The sequence below is a fragment of the Chinchilla lanigera genome, unplaced genomic scaffold (genome assembly GCF_000276665.1).
Source record: "Chinchilla lanigera isolate Chin_1 unplaced genomic scaffold, ChiLan1.0 scaffold00035, whole genome shotgun sequence".
NCBI lineage: Eukaryota > Metazoa > Chordata > Mammalia > Rodentia > Chinchillidae > Chinchilla > Chinchilla lanigera.
In genome coordinates, this window is record NW_004955436.1 from 7,302,799 (window position 1) to 7,319,575 (window position 16,777).

Genomic DNA, 16,777 nt, shown 5'->3' on the forward strand with positions numbered 1-16,777 from the left:
CTGGTTAGAACAGTTACATCACTTTGGCTAAAGTGGTGTAATCAGCAATAACAATAACGTCAAACACAGCCTAGAAAATGATAAACTGAGTTAACTATTAATTTGCCACCTTCAAATGTATGAACTAGATTTGTGATTATATAACTGCTGGGAGTGGCTGAAGCTGGAAAGTAATTATGAGTGCAGCACGAAGCCAGCCCGAGAACATGGGAGCTCCTGGAAGCATGTAAACAAGCGGTTGCAGCTTGAGAACTGATGGCTGGGCAGAGAGGCTGAAATCAATATCACCCTGTCGAGGGTATAAATAAATGCTCTACCGTTCTTGGGCAGGTCCTCTCCTAGGCTTGAGAGAGAGGGGATCTCCGCTTGAACCCAACTATTTGTCTCTTGTCTCTCTCCTCATTCCTGCCGCTGTTCTTCCCCAGCGTACACTGAGAGCCCAGCAAGTCAGGACATATAACAAAGTCTAAAACAAACCAGAAAATTGTATGCAGTAAATAAGTCCTCGATATGTCAGTTTTACGGGCTGTGCGTGAGTGTCCCTAACCGTGAGCTGCTCCTCCCTCAGGTACACCGAGGAGATGGTGCCCCGGCACCCTTGCCTGAGACTCGTTAGCAACTGTGAGCAGAAGCTTTCTAGTCACACATCAAGGCGTCTGATTACAATGGAAAAGGTGAAGACATTTGAGGTAAGTTGCCCGCGTATCTTTGGAATAAACTGTGGACTTTATAGAAGAGAGAAAGTAATTTTCCCCTCTGTTAGGGCCCAGTTCCTTTCTTCTTTCTCTGACAGGAATAATTCCTCCTACTGGAGCTTGATTGAATCTTCAGTGCCCTCTGGGCTGTCCTAGCCCAATGACCAGAGCCCCCCAAGTCTCCCACATGAGTGAGCCCCACCTTGGCCCACCTCTGTGGGGCCTGTAGAGCCCAGAGGCATGTGGGTGGAGTGGGTCAGACCATGCCCAGCTCCTCTCGCCCACACCCAGGGGTCTTTCACAGCAGTGGAAACGAATACCTGCACAGTGCCTTTTGCATGTGCTACTCATGCCTTCCTTCTGTCATTTTATTTCTGTTTGCTGTCTCTGTTTTGACCCATGTTACCCCACACTTGGTTTGTGCTCACAGATGCCCAAATAATCTCCGTCACCCCTCATTCGTATCTGCTAAATGAATTTTTCTGAAACACTGCATTCATTATGTTACTTCCTTATGCAAAATTTCTTAGTAAATTATTTTTCATTACTGGGTAATATTCAGAATCTTTAGCCTCAGTATTCAGGCTCTAATAGGAAGGCTTTTTAGAAAACGAAGCTGTATGTGCATACATCTAAAGTACTTGCTTGATATCCATTAGATGTGTGTACCTGTATAGAAATGGATGTGTACATACAGGGGCTGTGATCGAAATGAGAGTTGGTGGTAGTAGTTTTGAAAATAAAAATGTTAGAAGTTTATATTGAAATGACATATCCTTGGGCAGGTAGTGTCTCTGTAATTATTTGAGTTGGTAATAATTTGTATTGTGGCTACACAGTAGTGCACAGAAGAAGCAGAACTATCACCTATAGATGTTGTGATTTTAACTCTTGGTACTGTTAGAAAGTATGGTAATGACATGAGCATTCCTCATAGTGTGGCCTACACGGATAGCAATGCAAAGACTTAGGCAGAAGGGGAGAAGACGCTAGTCAGTGAAGCTGATAATCAATCAGACATTTCTTTAAAACTTGAGATCCCTCCTGGACCCATTTCTGTCTTTCTTTTTGGTACTGGGAATCGAACTCAGGACCTTGCACTTACCAACAGGACTCATTACATATTTGTTTTCTCCTAAGTTTGCTTTGCTCAAGACAGTCCAGTGTTCATTTTCCAGTTTTTTCGGTGGTGCTTGGGTTCGAGTCCAGGGCCTTACACGTGCCAGGTCAGCCCTCTGCCCTTGAGCTCCGGCCCCTGCTCTCGAGTCCAGATTTGAAATATTTCTGTGAGCAAATCTACTTCAACCTCAAGGAAAAAAGTGACCTTTGGGGAATTTTTTTTGTATGTTAAATGATAAATCAGGACATTCCCTTTGGTATTTTTAATCTTCTAAAGCCAGGGTTGGTTTTGTCTGTTTTTCTCTAAGCATCCTACTGTTGCCCTTTTGAAATGGATTAAAAACAAAACAAAACAAAAAAGGAAAAACCTAATGCTCAAGTAATGTTTTTGAAATGGTCTCCACTTTATAATACCGACTTTACCCAGTCTGGAGTTTACCGTTCGTCACGCGTTTCGTTGTTCTCTCAGTGCTTTCTGCCGTCTGCTTGGGCGGAGGGGAGTGTGTGCGGCTGCAGTGAGCTCCCACGGCTTTGTGAAGCAAGCGCTGACAAAACTGTCAAACGGTTCTCACACGAATCTAACAAATTATTCTCAGACCTGCTCAGCACTGTTGGTTTTGGCAGTGGAAGACTGTTAATTTTCGATTTCTGCAGTTTTGTGCACTGCGTCTCTTCATGCTCGACTTGTCACTTATTAGGTTTAACTTCAGTGTGAATTTGGCCCACTTGATAGGATCTTACAGAGTGTTCACCCTTCCCCTTCATTTAAAATGTTAACATAAGTGATCTGTCTAAATGTGTGGATCTTTTATAAAATTTTCTATCTTTACATTACTGGCTGTAGGTTTTAGATTTGCATATTGTATGTAAGTAGTAAATAAGAAAGTTCTTGATTACCATGTCAAAATTTGAAGATGCCTAATAAGAAAAGCCAGTTTTTTGTCATTATTTCCTGCTGATGCATTCTGGAAGCTAAGTGAATGAAAACTAACACTTTATTAATGCTTTATTGTTTACAAGAGTTCCCTATCCATTTGAGCTTATTATCTTCCCTGTTTTAGAGATGAGGAGATAGCCTAGGCCTGCCCACTTTCTTAAATAATAAATGGCATAATTGAGGCCAAAATGCTTCTTCGTACCTGGAAAGAAATGTGTGTGTGTGTGTGTGTGTGTGTGTGTGTGTGTGTGGTATTGGGGATTGAACCCGTGGGTGCTCTTCCACTGAACTACATCCCCAGCCATTTTTATTTTTATTTTTGTTTGTTTCTTGAAACAGGGTCTTGCTTAGTTGCCCAGGGAGGACTTGAACTTAGGATCTTCCTGCCTTAGATTCCTTAAGTGCTGGGGTCACAGGTGTGCATTATTGAGCCCAGGTCTACCCAAAATTTGATGTCTTTTTTTTTTTTTCTATATCATGTTGCCTCTCTGCTGAAACATGTTTTTATCATTTGAATATGCCAAGATAGAAAGGTAGTAGGTAGTGGGGATGTAACTCAGCGGTAGTGTTTGCCTAGAGTGTGCAAGACCTGGGTTTAAGCCCAGCCTTGCACAGTAAGTGAGTGAATGAATGAATGTTGAATGCTCCAGAGTAGCAGTCTTTCTTGTTGTGTTTTTTTAAGCTAACGCTGCTCGTGGGGTCAGAGCCGAGAGTGGTGTATTTTCCCGAAGCTCGTTTCCCTCTTCACAGAGCGCATGGCTGGTGCTGCCGTGTGTGCCTGAGGTCCCGGTGCTTAGTCCTGTGAAACAGTTTCCTCATAAAGTCCACCAGGTAGAAGTACTGATCGCTGGAGCAGTCCAGAGCAGATGGGACCGGGAGCAGAGCAGTTTCACCTTCAGTGAAACTTACTGAAAGACGATGTTCTCTCAGCCTCTTCTGCCAGAACCCATTTGGACAGATAAGAGTAGCCACAGTAGCCCCTTTTAAAACTTTCTTGGGACCTTTTAAAAAAATTCATGCAATTTTTATAGCCTACAATAGATACATATTTAAATATAAAAAATCGCTTTCAATTATGAGTGCATGAAGCGGGCCATTCTGTCTTACGTGTTCTGCGGCTTGTTTATTTGGCATGCCACCTTATACCCCTAGTTACTTGCGAAGCACTGCAGTATAGGAAAGTTTAACCCCATAGCTTATATGGATATTGATCTGCACTAGAATTTTTTTTTTTTTTTTGGTTTTTCTCTGGTACCAGGAACCGAACTCACGACCTTGCGCTTCCCAGGCAGGCGCTTTGCCGCTGAGCTAAATCCCCAGCCCTAGACTAGAATTTTAATATTGTGTAAGTCAATGACCACTGTTTCTTTATAGCCACCAAGTACAGTGGGGATGATTTAAAATAAGATATTGGAAGGTCATGGTGGTGGGTGGTGAAAGTTCTGTAATTTTTTGTTTGGGATTGAACAGAAGGGCCCAGTAATCAGAAGCCGAGGGTTGCGTTCATGAGAAGGGAGCGTGTCCAAAGCTGAGGGTTCTGCGTACAGACGGTAAGATTTTGAAGCTGCAGAGGGAAACAGCCAATAGCATCATAACAGTGCTCTATTAAATGGAAAAGGAAGAGAATAACACTGAGAAAAGGACTTACGGATTCCTTGAAGGGAACAAATTACCCTTTATGGTAATTAGATGACGGCTGAGGATGATGGTTGGTGTTCCTAATCGTAATGAGTGTGCTTCGTCTGTTTTCCTTATGCATTGTTCTAACTCAGGATGAATGTTGTCGGGGTTTTGTTCAGCAGCTGTTTGGATTTGAAGGTAGTTCCTTCTGGTTCACTTTTGCTTTTGAAATGTTCTTTTGCTTTTTGCCCAACTCTTGCCAGGACTGTGCATATTTCTCCTTGGAACAGAGCTATGAAAAAGATTAGGTCAACGTATTTAAATTATGTAATACTTTGGTAGGACGTGGATGTATTGGTAGGAAAGATAATGCAGGGTGACACTAAATAAAGCATAGTCATTGAACATAAGCCTGGCACAGGTTTTACTACAATCCCATATTCACATCTGTCAGAATGGGGTGTGTGAGAGCAAGAGAGAAACGTTTTAAACAGTGGTGTCTGAAGGAAACAAGTGTACATGATCTATGAATTCGGTGTTGCCAGAGGTATCTGAAAATTCTCCTGGAAGCAGGCAGGAGGCTGGTGTACAGCATGGTGCTTCAAGTCTGTTTCCAGGGCCCCCTAAACTACTTGATTCCAAATGAATTTGCTTTTGCCATTAATGGTGCTTTTTATTGAGTTTAAAACTTGAAGCATCAAGTTTTTCTTTTCTACCTCTGCAACCAAATGATTTTGCCAATCAAACTGGACTTTGCATTAATGCTAATCCAAATAGCTGAATCTCTGTGAGTGAGCCGGAGCCCCAGTTTGTTCCTCACCAGCTCCTAGAAGGCACGCAGTTAAGAGAGCTGGACCCTTGCATTTGAGGCTCTTTAGACAGGACTGTTTTATTTGCAGGAGCAAGCAGGACCCTCAGGCAAGAGGGCAATGACTCCAGGCCTCATGTTCATGTTTTGAAGAAATGACAGTAACATAGTTTTAAAAATACAGTCTAAGCAAGGCATGGTGGTGTACACCTGTAATCCTAGTATTCAGGAGGCTGAGGCAGGAGGATTGTTCCAAGTTCGAGAACAGCCTGGGCTGCAAAGTGAGCTCAAGGCCGGCCTGAACTGCATAGTGAGACCCTGCCTCAAAAAGATTTAAAAAAAAATGTGTGTATGTATATGTATATATATAATCTAATAGAATCTTGAGTATGGGTAAATTGCAAAATATAAATAGGGTTCAGGGATTCTAAGTTATGAATAGTTTGGGGAAATTTCAGTATGCAGTGAATATAACACTTTGGTGCTTTTATAATTCTTGCAGATGTGACAGATTTTCCACTTAGTGTATGTGTTTTCATACTGTTACTTAACTTAGAATTACCTTTCTAGGTTTTTTCAGCATGTGTCATCTTTCCACCCTGTACCCTTCTGAGATTTTAACGTGTCTTTTCCCAAGGCATAAACATACATTTTAGTGAATAAAGATGCGAGAGCGTCCATGTAACTACCGGTGCCGTCAAGGTCAAGATTAGGGAGCAGTGCAGCGCCCCCTGCTGGAACGCCCTCTTGTGGCCATTTCTGACCACAAACACCTGCTCCTTGCAGGGGACAGTTTTGGTAAATGTCTTACTTCCTTTGGGAATAACCGCTATTGAATTTATTTCTAAGAAAAATATTTTTGCCTAGTTTTGATCTTTATTTAAATGGAGATACATTTTCATTCATTTTTCTTTGAATGGATTGTGGAAAATTTAAAAGGTATCCTAGGAGGAATTGTTTCTAAATTAAAGTGGAAGAATATACATGTGACTACCCGTAGGTATATTTGTCTGTTATTTACCTTTTGTCACTTCAGAAGGTTAGCAAGATTCTTCTTGGTTTTAAAAAACCAAGTTTAAAAAAGAAGTTAAAAGAAATTTGGGGCTGGGGATGGAGCTTAGTGGTAGAACCCTTTCCTAAAATGCTCGAGGGCCTAAGCTCAGTCCCCAGGGCCACAAAAGAAAAAAGATGCCATTAATTTTGTATCCGCTGTTCTGACTCTATTTTTTAATATTCAGGATTAAAATTTGAGTTTTATAAAGTTACAGATTTTAGCAGATTACAGTGGAAAGTGCTGATGCTCTGTTACTGTGATAAGCATGGATATTCAGATGCACTTTTTATAATCAGAAATTATGTGCCAAGTGTGAGATGTCAGAGTTCAGCTGTTTATTGTCCTTCATTTAAGAATGATAGAGAGGATTTTAATATATATTAAACTATTTCCACAGACTTTAGGTAACTTGATATCTTGTAATAGATGTTTTAAAAACCTAGGATAAATGTGAACACCCAACTTAGAGGTGAAGATTTCCAAACACCTTGTTCTCCTTAGGAGTAAGCCAGGGATTTCTCTGCGTAGTATTAGATGCCAGACTTTTGACCTGCCTGTCCTTGTTCTGGAAATGGCCTCGTGCTGTTTATAGCTGTAGAACTTCAGCACAAGTGGTTTGTATAGCTGCTGTCCAGTACCACGTGGAGAACAGGGGAAGCTTTGATAAGGAGAGGAGCATTTTTAAACAAAAGCCGGACATGGGTAATTACCCTGACGCGGAACTGAGGCCTGTTATATTCAGCACTATCATTTACATTTTGTTTCACTCTCGGGTGATTGCCAGAAAGAAAACCAACCCGCTGCTTTTCTCTTCCATCTCTTTGCCTTCTTTGCACTTTATTTAAGAATGCGTGTCATAGCTTACATCTGTCCTATTCCTTACGAAGTCTTTGCCGACAAATGAGAGGAACATCACTAGTTTGGTGGCTTTCGCTCCAGTGACAGTAACGTTGGTTTTTACTTATCACAGAAGATAAGTTTCATAAGCCATTTGCACTTAAGTATTTGCAACGGAGCCACTGTTCTGTGTAAACTGCTGTCACTCTGAGAATATAAATGAGTCCAGGTTAACACCAGTAAGGTAGGAGAAATCATTATCTCATTATCAGGAACTGTCAGGAAGTGAAGGACAACTTACATCTGACCTACAATTCAATAGAAGGCATTCGGTTTCCTGGCGCTAGGTGACCCTAGAACCTGGCTGCTTCATGCCTAGAAGAGAGGGCTCTCTATTTGGATACAGCAGCAGTTTTATAAATTGGTGATTATCCATAGGTGTTTTCTGTGAAGTTTGGGGGACTTTATCAAATCAATTCTTAGAAGTACAGGGACATCAGGAGGTGGAACTTTGCAGCCAGCTGGAACGTGGGTAGGGAGTGAGGTGGGAGTCGAGGCTTTGGGGTGGGAGGAGCCAGCTTACAGCAGAGGATAGGCGTGGCTCGGGAGGAAGTTGAGGAAATTCATACTTGATGACTGTGTTTTTGCTGAGAGTGAATAGACAACTATTGTAAGAATTTGAAGTTAGATGAAATTTTGGGCCAGGTGTTGTGCCAAATGGGGAAAAAGCTGGCTTGTGACATTTTTGTGTTGTGCACACTTCCTTTCTTTGACTTGCTTACATGTTCCTCCTGTGGCTTCCCTCACTGTACCTGCGCCTGTGGGTTGTTTGCATCAAGTGCCTAGGTTTAATCTGTCCTTATCCTTAGAAAACTTGTGCATCAGGAGAAAGGATCACTGAAACCATTCCACCATAGCTGTTGAGTTTTGTGGTGATTTCATGAGAGGAGACAGTGTGTAAGGCAGGAAGGTGGGGAAGTGGTGGGGAAGCCATCAGTTTAAGCAAGGTACGAGGCGTGAGTGGGGTTGTGCACGCAGGAACCTTGGACACTTCAGCATGACTGGAATGCTGAGCATTTGGGAGAAGAATAGCTGGAGAAGATCTGGGAAACTACAGGGATGCCTGGTATTGAGGGACCTCGCGTACCATTTGGATTTATCCTGTTGGTGACAGTAAGCCCATGGAGAGTTGTGTGTTAGAACAGGGGGAGACGTTTGTGTTTTATGAAAGTCACTCAGCTTCAGGTTGTAGGTGATTTGAGTTGTAGAAGGGTACTTGGGACATGCATAGGGGACTCCTGACATGCAAATATGGTGATGCTGTAGACCGTGAAAGGTTGAATTGTGGGTTGCAGAGGTCATGATGGAGGCGTTGTAGGGACGTCTACCTGGCAGGCCCTGGCGACTTGTGTAACTGGGGTGGGTGTGATGGGAGTTAAGTATGACTTTTCAGAGATCTGGCTTGGGACAATTGAGTGATAATAGTTTTCTTGCATATATTTTTATTCTTCCTCCCAAGGACTTGACACAGTGTCACTTGCCCCAGGTACTCAGAGTCTCCAAACTGGCTTCCCTGCTTCCATTTCATTTCCTGAACAGTGGCCAGAATGTCTTCCAGAATGCAAAGAGCGGAGGAACTCCCCTGCTTACATCTGGTGACCACTTTCTGTAGAAATCAGAGTAAAATTCTGCGTCTTTGCTATCACCTCCAGGCCACCCTGAGCTGTCCCTGGTCTGTCTCCATTCTCACTCGGTGCCACCTTGCCTTTCAGTCATCAGAGCCTCACCACATGGGCCCCCTTTCGCTTCCCAGAGCGGATTCACCTCTTTCCTATCCCAGAGTTTCTATAGCGTGTTTCCTCTCCTTGGAATGTGGTCTTCACATCTCTGTAAGTTTAATTCATCCTCAAGTCTTGATAACTGTCACTTCCTTAGGGAGATCTTTCTTGTCTTTCTCCTTAACCTTAATCACTGAGAAGAAGTTACTCTTCCTCCCATAAACATTTATATAGTGATGAGTGACTGACCTTCTTAGTCAGATTTCCATTGCTGTGACAAAATACCAGATATAAATCAACCCTAAGGAGGAAAGATTGATTTTGGCCTGTGGTTTCGTGGTTTCAGTCCATGGTCTGTTGGTTGCATTCCAGTAGGACTAAGATGAGGCAGAACATCAGTGGCAGACGTGCAGGGTACAGCAAACCTGCTCCGCTCACGGCAGCCAGGAAGTATAGGAGAAGAAAGAGCTAGTGAAGGAGCAGCTAAGGCAGATGGAGTCCTCAAGGTCACACTTCCAGGATCCACCTCCTGTTTCTATCAGTGCCTATTAACGGGAGTGTCCATGACCCGGTCACCTTCAAAAGCCGCACCTCTGAATGCATCAGACTTTGGGGAACGCTTCGGATCTAAACCATAACACATTTCAGTCAGGGTCTCCTTATGCTATGGTGCCCTTTTCTCCCAGTGTTTAGTGACAGTGTGTAAGTGTATGTCTGGATGTACATTGTTTAGTATCTGTCTTCCACCAGTGTACAACTTTGTGAACTCACCACTATATAAACATTTGTGGAAGGAAGAGTAACTTCTTCTCAGTGATTACTTTGGGCCCTCCTGGAATAAAAACAATCTTATTCAACAGTATTTAAAATTCAACAGTATTTAAATCATCTACTTAGCAGAAGAGTAGAACAGGTAGTCATAGCTAACCAACACTTTCTGATTTGAAATATACTGCATTTTAGTGTTACCCTGACATTACTTTTCAGCACTCACTGGGACCAAGCCAGTTTTGATCCTAGAGAACCTCGGCTTCATTTCTCATGAGAGGCAAACCAAAAGGAGCTGAGTCGGCATCCGATGGAAACTTAGCACCTCCCTTTGATTTATTGTGCACGAGGGTGGCAAAATTCCGAGAGGGAACTCAGTACTAGGAAGATGGTTTTCACCTAAGAAGAGTTCTTAATGAAAAATCACTAATTTCTCTACTGTCTGACCAGTTTATGCTACTGAGTTTGACAAACACTTTTAGAAATAGATATTCTCATAGCGTAATCCAGACAGTCTTTAGTTCCAAAGTGTCAGTTTCACGTGTTACTGTGGTACATATGCTTATGTTTCTCATCGTGAGCATACATTCCTCTTTCGATTAAATTTTATTATAAGTGGCTGAAGTTCTTGCCTTTTTAGTACCTTTCAAATTCTTTTTAACACTGTATTTTTTGATGTGCTTTATTTTTTAGTTGTAAAATAACACTTGAGCACAGGATAGTTTATGTTCTTTATCTTTCTGGTTCTAGAGAGTGACTTGCAGTTTGAGGCTGGACACAGATGAGTGATAAACTTTAGAGTCGCTAAGGTGAATATGCACTTGCCCATTTCTACGTTAGTCTTTGAAAAATGCAGTGGTTGAATAAATGCTGCTGCTCACTGGGGAAAAAGGCCATCCTGGTCATGTAGGTGCTGCGAGACTCGGTGTTTCCAGCGCTCAGGACTTGTAAACAGCTGAGGAAACGGTCCTGACGGTCCACTGTCTGACTGCACCCACTTAAGTTTAACTTCTATCTGGGAGGATTTACTTGCTTCAGCCAGCAGAGGGCGGTATCTGCATAAAAGTGAACTGCCAGTTGAGGCTTTCCTGGTTTCTTGGGCCAGTGAGTTAGAATTTCTAGAGTGGTTTACAAAGCACTAGAATTAGCAGCACTGATAGGACAGGAAATTGGCTGGGTGGAACAGTGGGTAAAGGGGTTCTGTTTAAAAGTTCAGATGTGAAATTTGTGCTTCCATAGCACTGATGTTCAGCAGGGAATGTCCTGTAAATATCGTCTGTTTTGAATGACTGGTAGTCTACCTTGTGGGAAATGACTTCTTTAGCCATTGTTTTGATATGATTTTTTTTTTTTTTTTTTCAGAGAGGAAAGTGTGTGTGGAGAAATGTAAAGAAAAGAGCACAAACTTTTGAAGTGTGATTTAGGTTGCAGTTGTGGGAATGCTACTTACTAGCTGTTTGATGTTGGGGAAGTGTTTAAACTCCTTCAGCTCCTGTTTCCCAATCTGCAGAATTGAGATGAAAGTCTACTATGAAAAGATGCAGAGAGTTAGGTAACTGAGTTATGTAAAACACATACTTAACAGCATATATATATGAACTCCTTTCTTAAATCAGAATTTCTATATATCTCGTAAGATTTACAGTTGGTCTTTGTCTAACAGGAATAAATGAGGAGAGGTATGAAAGCTGTCACAAATTTTCCTACGGAGTTTCTGGTTAAAAAATACTGATAAACAATAATGTCATTGACCATCTTAGTATGTTACTCATGTCTCCTTAGTTACTACCAGTGTTAAGAAAGTTCGTAAAGGTAATCAGTCTGAATTTCTCACCACCATAGTTTTCTCTTTAGGTATTTACTCATTCTTTTTGGGTAGTTTTTTTTTTTTTTACATCAAGTATTTTTTTTATTGATTAAAAAGTGGCAGAACTCAGTTCTGTAATACGCTGTGGATCCCATGGTCAGTAGCACTAGGGAGATTTGGAAATGTCAGAAATGAAAAGTCACTCTCTGGGATAAGCATGCATGAGGGAGATCAAAGACCGTATTGCTCGAAGATAGAAGCTTCTCCTCTTAAGTAAACACTTTGGGCTTTGAGTACCGAGTTAAGAACAACAGCACCTGCAGATATTCCTGGTAGAGATGGGCAGGGAATGTGAATAGGGAGGAGTCCTAAAAAGGTGATGAAGAATATGTAGAGTTGAATATCACTATGTCAAGTGTGAGCCCTGGTAAGGTAATCTAAAGATAGGACGAAAGAGGGAGAGAAAAAAGAAAGCAAAAATTGGGCTTGCCATTTTCTTCAGCACTGAGACGGCATGAATTCTGAGTGCTGTGTAATGATAGCACGTTTCCGGTGGGCTGGGTGTACTTTGAATGTGTATTGTTTGTAGATAGGTGGTATTTCTGTGTACAGGAGATACCTATACTCATGCTATAGATACCTATATCTATACACATGTGTAGATACCTATACACTGTACTTCATGATGACACATGCTACATGAAATGTTTCATGGGGGACCATGACCTTGCCGTCTAGCTGAAAATAAAGCCAAATTCCTTGGTGTCTGGCTTGTGGTGAAATGGGACTTAGGCAGCTAGATAGTGACAGGCTCCTGCCAGGTCCTTGACTACTCTAGGGATTGGGAGCTTTTGGGTTTTCCAGGAGTCCCTGTTGTGAAGGTTGTGTCTCACAGCTGGGGGACAGTGGGTATTACAGGACGTTCCAACACAGGACCCAGACAGCCTCCTCACACTGACTCTTCTCCAGTGCCTGAGCCATAAAGAGCATAGTGTTTCCTCCCCCAGCATTACCTTTCTGAGGTTAATGATCCGTCCCAACTTCTCTGGTGGCATGTGTGCCTGTGCCACTGTGTTTCAGTGGCACTGTCTGTTGAGGCTTATCTTGCTTTTGCAGTATTCTAAGAGGACCCTGAGGTCTAAACTATTCAGGTGATGACTGTTGTAGGTAGTGGATGCTTTCTTGATAATCCTTAGCCTAGGTTGTAATCATTACCTTGTTTTTTTTCCAGCTTGTGCTGTTCATTCCTGTCTCTACTGTTGAGCTTTATCTTCCCTGTTCTTTATCAACAGTTTGCCCTGCTTATCTCCTTCAGGTCACGCATATGCTGTTTAGTTAAGTTCTCTTTGGTCGGTGAACAAGGCCTGTTTTCTGTAGCCTTTGGCTTTTGTCTCCTGGGTGTTCCTGGTGAGCCTCAGGCCAGTAGCACAGATCAGCAAGGCCCTCTAGTGTCAGCCCCCAGAACCACGCGCTTATGTCCTGCCTTAGCCTCCTCCCTCTGAAGCTCTGGTGTATTCTCTGAAGCTATGCACGGTGCATTTTGAACAAGAAGTGATCTTAAGTGGCCCACAGGAGCCAAGCAGAGGACAGAGGACAGAAACACAAAGTTGAGAGGGGCTTTGCTACCAGATTATGTTCTGGTCCCTCTTGTATAGGAAAGCAAGTAAGATGGCTTTTGGCAAACTGATGTGTAGTTGGCTCTGACTCCCAGTGTTAAGAGAAAAGCCTGACCCCTGGGGGACATTTGAGCTCCCATGGACTTTAGCCAAGAGGTGGCATATGCAGTTTGCACTGTAATAAATTGAGTGGTCACAGTGTAGACAATACACTGGCAAAGCAGTGACGCAGGCAGGGGACCTGGCCACTTGGGGAAAGAGAGGAGAGCAGGGGATGGACTGTGAGTGGGGAGGAGTGGCTCTGAGATTTTAGTGTATGGGAGCTAAGACCTTAGGACTTAGCAGATGAGAGGAGAGGAGGAAGAAGCGTTGGACCTAGGTCCTGATTCTGATGACACCGAGCTGTGCGTCATTGTGGAGATGGTGGCCTGTGGATGTAGCTGTGAAGATGCAGCCATTTCTTTGAGGACTGAGCTGCGGCAGGCGGGAGATGGACAGATTTTATAGTGATTTTATCTGACATAAGAACAGCGTTTAGAATGCCTGGTGGAGTCACTGATGGCATGTCCCTTCCTCTTCCTCAGACTTGTGACAGAAGCGGAAAGGGCCAAGGCACAATAAAGTAAATGCTAGAGCGTTGTTTTCTGTTGCTGCTGCTTGAGCATGGTCCTGAGATGCGGACCAGCCTGGGTCCACACACAAGGTCAGCTGTCCCACTGGGGTGGTACCCTCAGCATCCCTGCGGCTCCAGGGGCTCCTCCTGGGATTGAACTATGTCTGCTAAGTTTATAGAAACTAGTAAATCCTGCTTGGGCTTCTGTACTCTGCCCCCTTGGTAGGCAGCCTAGCTGCCAAGGTCTTAGTTCATCACTTATTTCTTCCCAAAGCTGTTGCTGCTCCTGAGTTGGGAGCAGCTTAGCTCCTGGAGGGAGCTTCCTCTAGCTGCAGTCTGTAGACTCCACAGCAAATGTGTGCAGACTTTGCCTTGCCTCTTGCCAGCTGTTATCTGGGACCCGGTTCATAAATAATTCTTCATCAGTGAAAACCTAATGATAGTGTGCACATTACTTCTAGCGGATAAGTTGTATGAGACCGTGCCTAGAAAACGTTAGTATAGTTTTGGGCCCATAATAAATACCTACCTAATACTACTTTTCATTGGTATTTGCCTGTTGTACACCTATAGGTTGCCCACATTATATTCACCAATTGGCAATTATGTCACCTCAAGCAAGGGTATTTGCATGTGCTGGCGAACTGGGACTGCGACCTACTAGTGCCCTAGAACTCAAGGGGCCACCAATTATACTGGGTGCATCAGGGAATCCGGGGACGTTCAAGAATATTTTCTGTGATTTTACAAATATGTGTTGCAAGAATAGTTTCTGCAGAAAGGAATGAGTCAACACAGTTTTGGCTGACCCTGGGCTTTTGTTAATGCTAGAGATGAGAAGGAAGGCGGAGGTGCTCACTTCTCAGAGAAATAAGCACAAACAAAGTGTTTGGAGAGTGGTTATATTCAGATATTCTTGTAGCTTTCATTTTGATACCAAATCGTTTTCTGATTGAGTCATCGTACCTGTTCTTGAAGCCACATTGATCCACGTGGAACCAAATGTGCAGGGAGCTGAGCAGTGAGATTTTTTTTCTGCTTAGAATCTGCCACAGCTTGGGATGCCTTTGTTAAATTGCATGGGAAGCTGATGGTTCAGAGTCCCTGCCAGTCCTCCTGCCTTTCTTTTTGTTTTCTCAGCCAAAATGTGTTTGACATCCTAGCACAGATTGGCGTTTCCAGTGTCCACGGAGCAGCCTTCTGAGCGCAGCCCTAGTTGTCTTTGAAGCCTAAGTGTGCGGATCCCTCGTTCAGCCTGATCTGCTCTATTGGGAACCCTGGTTTGAGTGCCTGAGTGTGAATTCAACCCTGTGGAGTCCTAGTGACTCCGTGGTGTCATGCAGTTTCCGTCATCTCTGGAACACTCATTTCTGTGAATAGAAGCTCCTCGGTCTCCTCATTCTCGTTCATTTCCACAGATGATCGCAGTGTGTGCTGAGCTAGGACTGAGACGGAGCCTGTGGTTCTGACCGTATCCCCTGAACAAGTCTCTTTGCTCTCCTTGGGTAATAACAGTGTTTGTCTTAGAGGGAGAGGATGGTCCTGCATCTCAGTTGGGGTGAACTAGGTGAAAACCCTTTAAATATCCAAGCATGATATGGGAGTAATAGGACTGTATGTTTCTAACTCACATAATAAAGAAAGGCAAACATAAACCAGAGTAAGGTTTTGTTTCACGTACGTGACTGCTTGATTTGTAAGCTAACTGAAGAAATAACTCAACCATCTCATATCTTGTATTTTCCAATCAACCAGAACCGGGACCAGTATTCACGTCTGCTCAGCGACCCTTTCCTCCCCTATCAAGGTCACAATTCCTTCCGTGAGAAGTATTTCAGTGGTGTCACAAAAAGGATTGCCAAGGAGGAAAGATCCAACCAGGAGTGAAAATGTAGACTTTGATAAGAAAGATTATTTGACGGAAAAAGACATCAGGTTATAAACTTTCATATGTGATCCAGAAAACATGGACTCTTTCAAGAATTTTTTTAATATAAAAATGTACAAAGTAAATTGAGCAATTTTAAAAGCATCTTTGTTCTAGAGACTTCTGTTGTATGTGTTATGAACTCTTTTGAACCTTATTTAACTTATATTTGTACTTGCAAATACTCATGGAGGTTGACTCAACTGTTATATTTTTTACTATTAATTTACAAAGAAAATGTTGTTGACTTTTAACAAGTATCTGCCCCATAATGTTGTAGGCAGTAAAGAGTGGTTAAGAATTTATTCCTTTGTAAATCTGCTTTGATTTTTATTTGTAACTGATTTACGTGACCACCAATAAACCTGATGATGATTTTCTAAAACTGCACTGAGTTCAGGGCTTCTTGGAGGAATGTGATGGGATTGAGTTTCTAGTTCTAAGCTGCACACAGGTGAGAACAGGGAGAGCGCTGAGGATGAGGAAGTTGAAAAGGTCCCAGGCCCCGCAGACCACGCGAATCTGAAGCTCTTGTGCCTTGGATTCACTCCCGCCTTCTGAAATCTTGAAATCTTGACTGTTGGTCAAGTTAACTGCCCTCAGTTTTTTTGGTTTACAAAGTAACTGCTGCTTGAAAGCACAACAGCACAAATCCTGATGGCTCCCTAATGGTATTGCGCCTGATCAGTGTGCTTTGAAATGGAAGCTGTGTTTTTCCTGAAGGAGAGACTTTGCTGAGTCCGCACTGCGTCCATCATGGAAAGATCTTGTTTGCAACCACGGCTGTTCATTCAGGATGCTAATGGCTTTCCTGCCGTTGGTGGTCAAATGTACCTCCACAGGGCGGTGGTAAGCGGATCCTCTCTTTCTAACCAGAGCCTGTTTTTATTTGTATTATTATTATTATTTCAGTGTTACTGCTGACTTTTGTGAACTCACAGTATTAACTTACACAGCGTAGGAGCTCCAAAAGGCCGGTGCTGTCCAAGCAAAGAGAGGTCAGGCTCTCTGCTTCGCTCCCCTTTTCTTGCCTTGCCGGTCTGGATTTCAGCGGCAGGTCTCAAATGTTTCAGTGATTGTTTGGTTTGGGTTTCTAGATGTGATTTGTGGTACACTGGGGAAAATCTAAAAGCATTCAAGGATGATTTATTTTCAGTATTTCTGTTATAAACCATCTTATTTGAAATTTTTTGAGGTT

General features: G+C 42.8%; 1 protein-coding gene across 3 annotated transcripts in view; it reads left to right on the plus strand.

Annotated features, from left to right (window-relative positions):
• The window catches only part of Trmt11 (tRNA methyltransferase 11 homolog (S. cerevisiae)), a 43,915-nt gene extending 27,951 nt beyond the window's left edge, over nucleotides 1-15,964 (plus strand). For 2 of the 3 annotated variants that reach the window (XM_005389162.2, XM_005389163.2), the window contains exons 12-13: nucleotides 569-689; nucleotides 15,408-15,964. In XM_005389162.2, the coding sequence (XP_005389219.1) occupies nucleotides 569-689; nucleotides 15,408-15,539 (253 nt within the window). In that variant the 3' untranslated portion in view covers nucleotides 15,540-15,964. The other variant, XM_013516690.1, reaches the window with a different exon arrangement.
• Nucleotides 15,965-16,777: the final 813 nt, after the last annotated feature.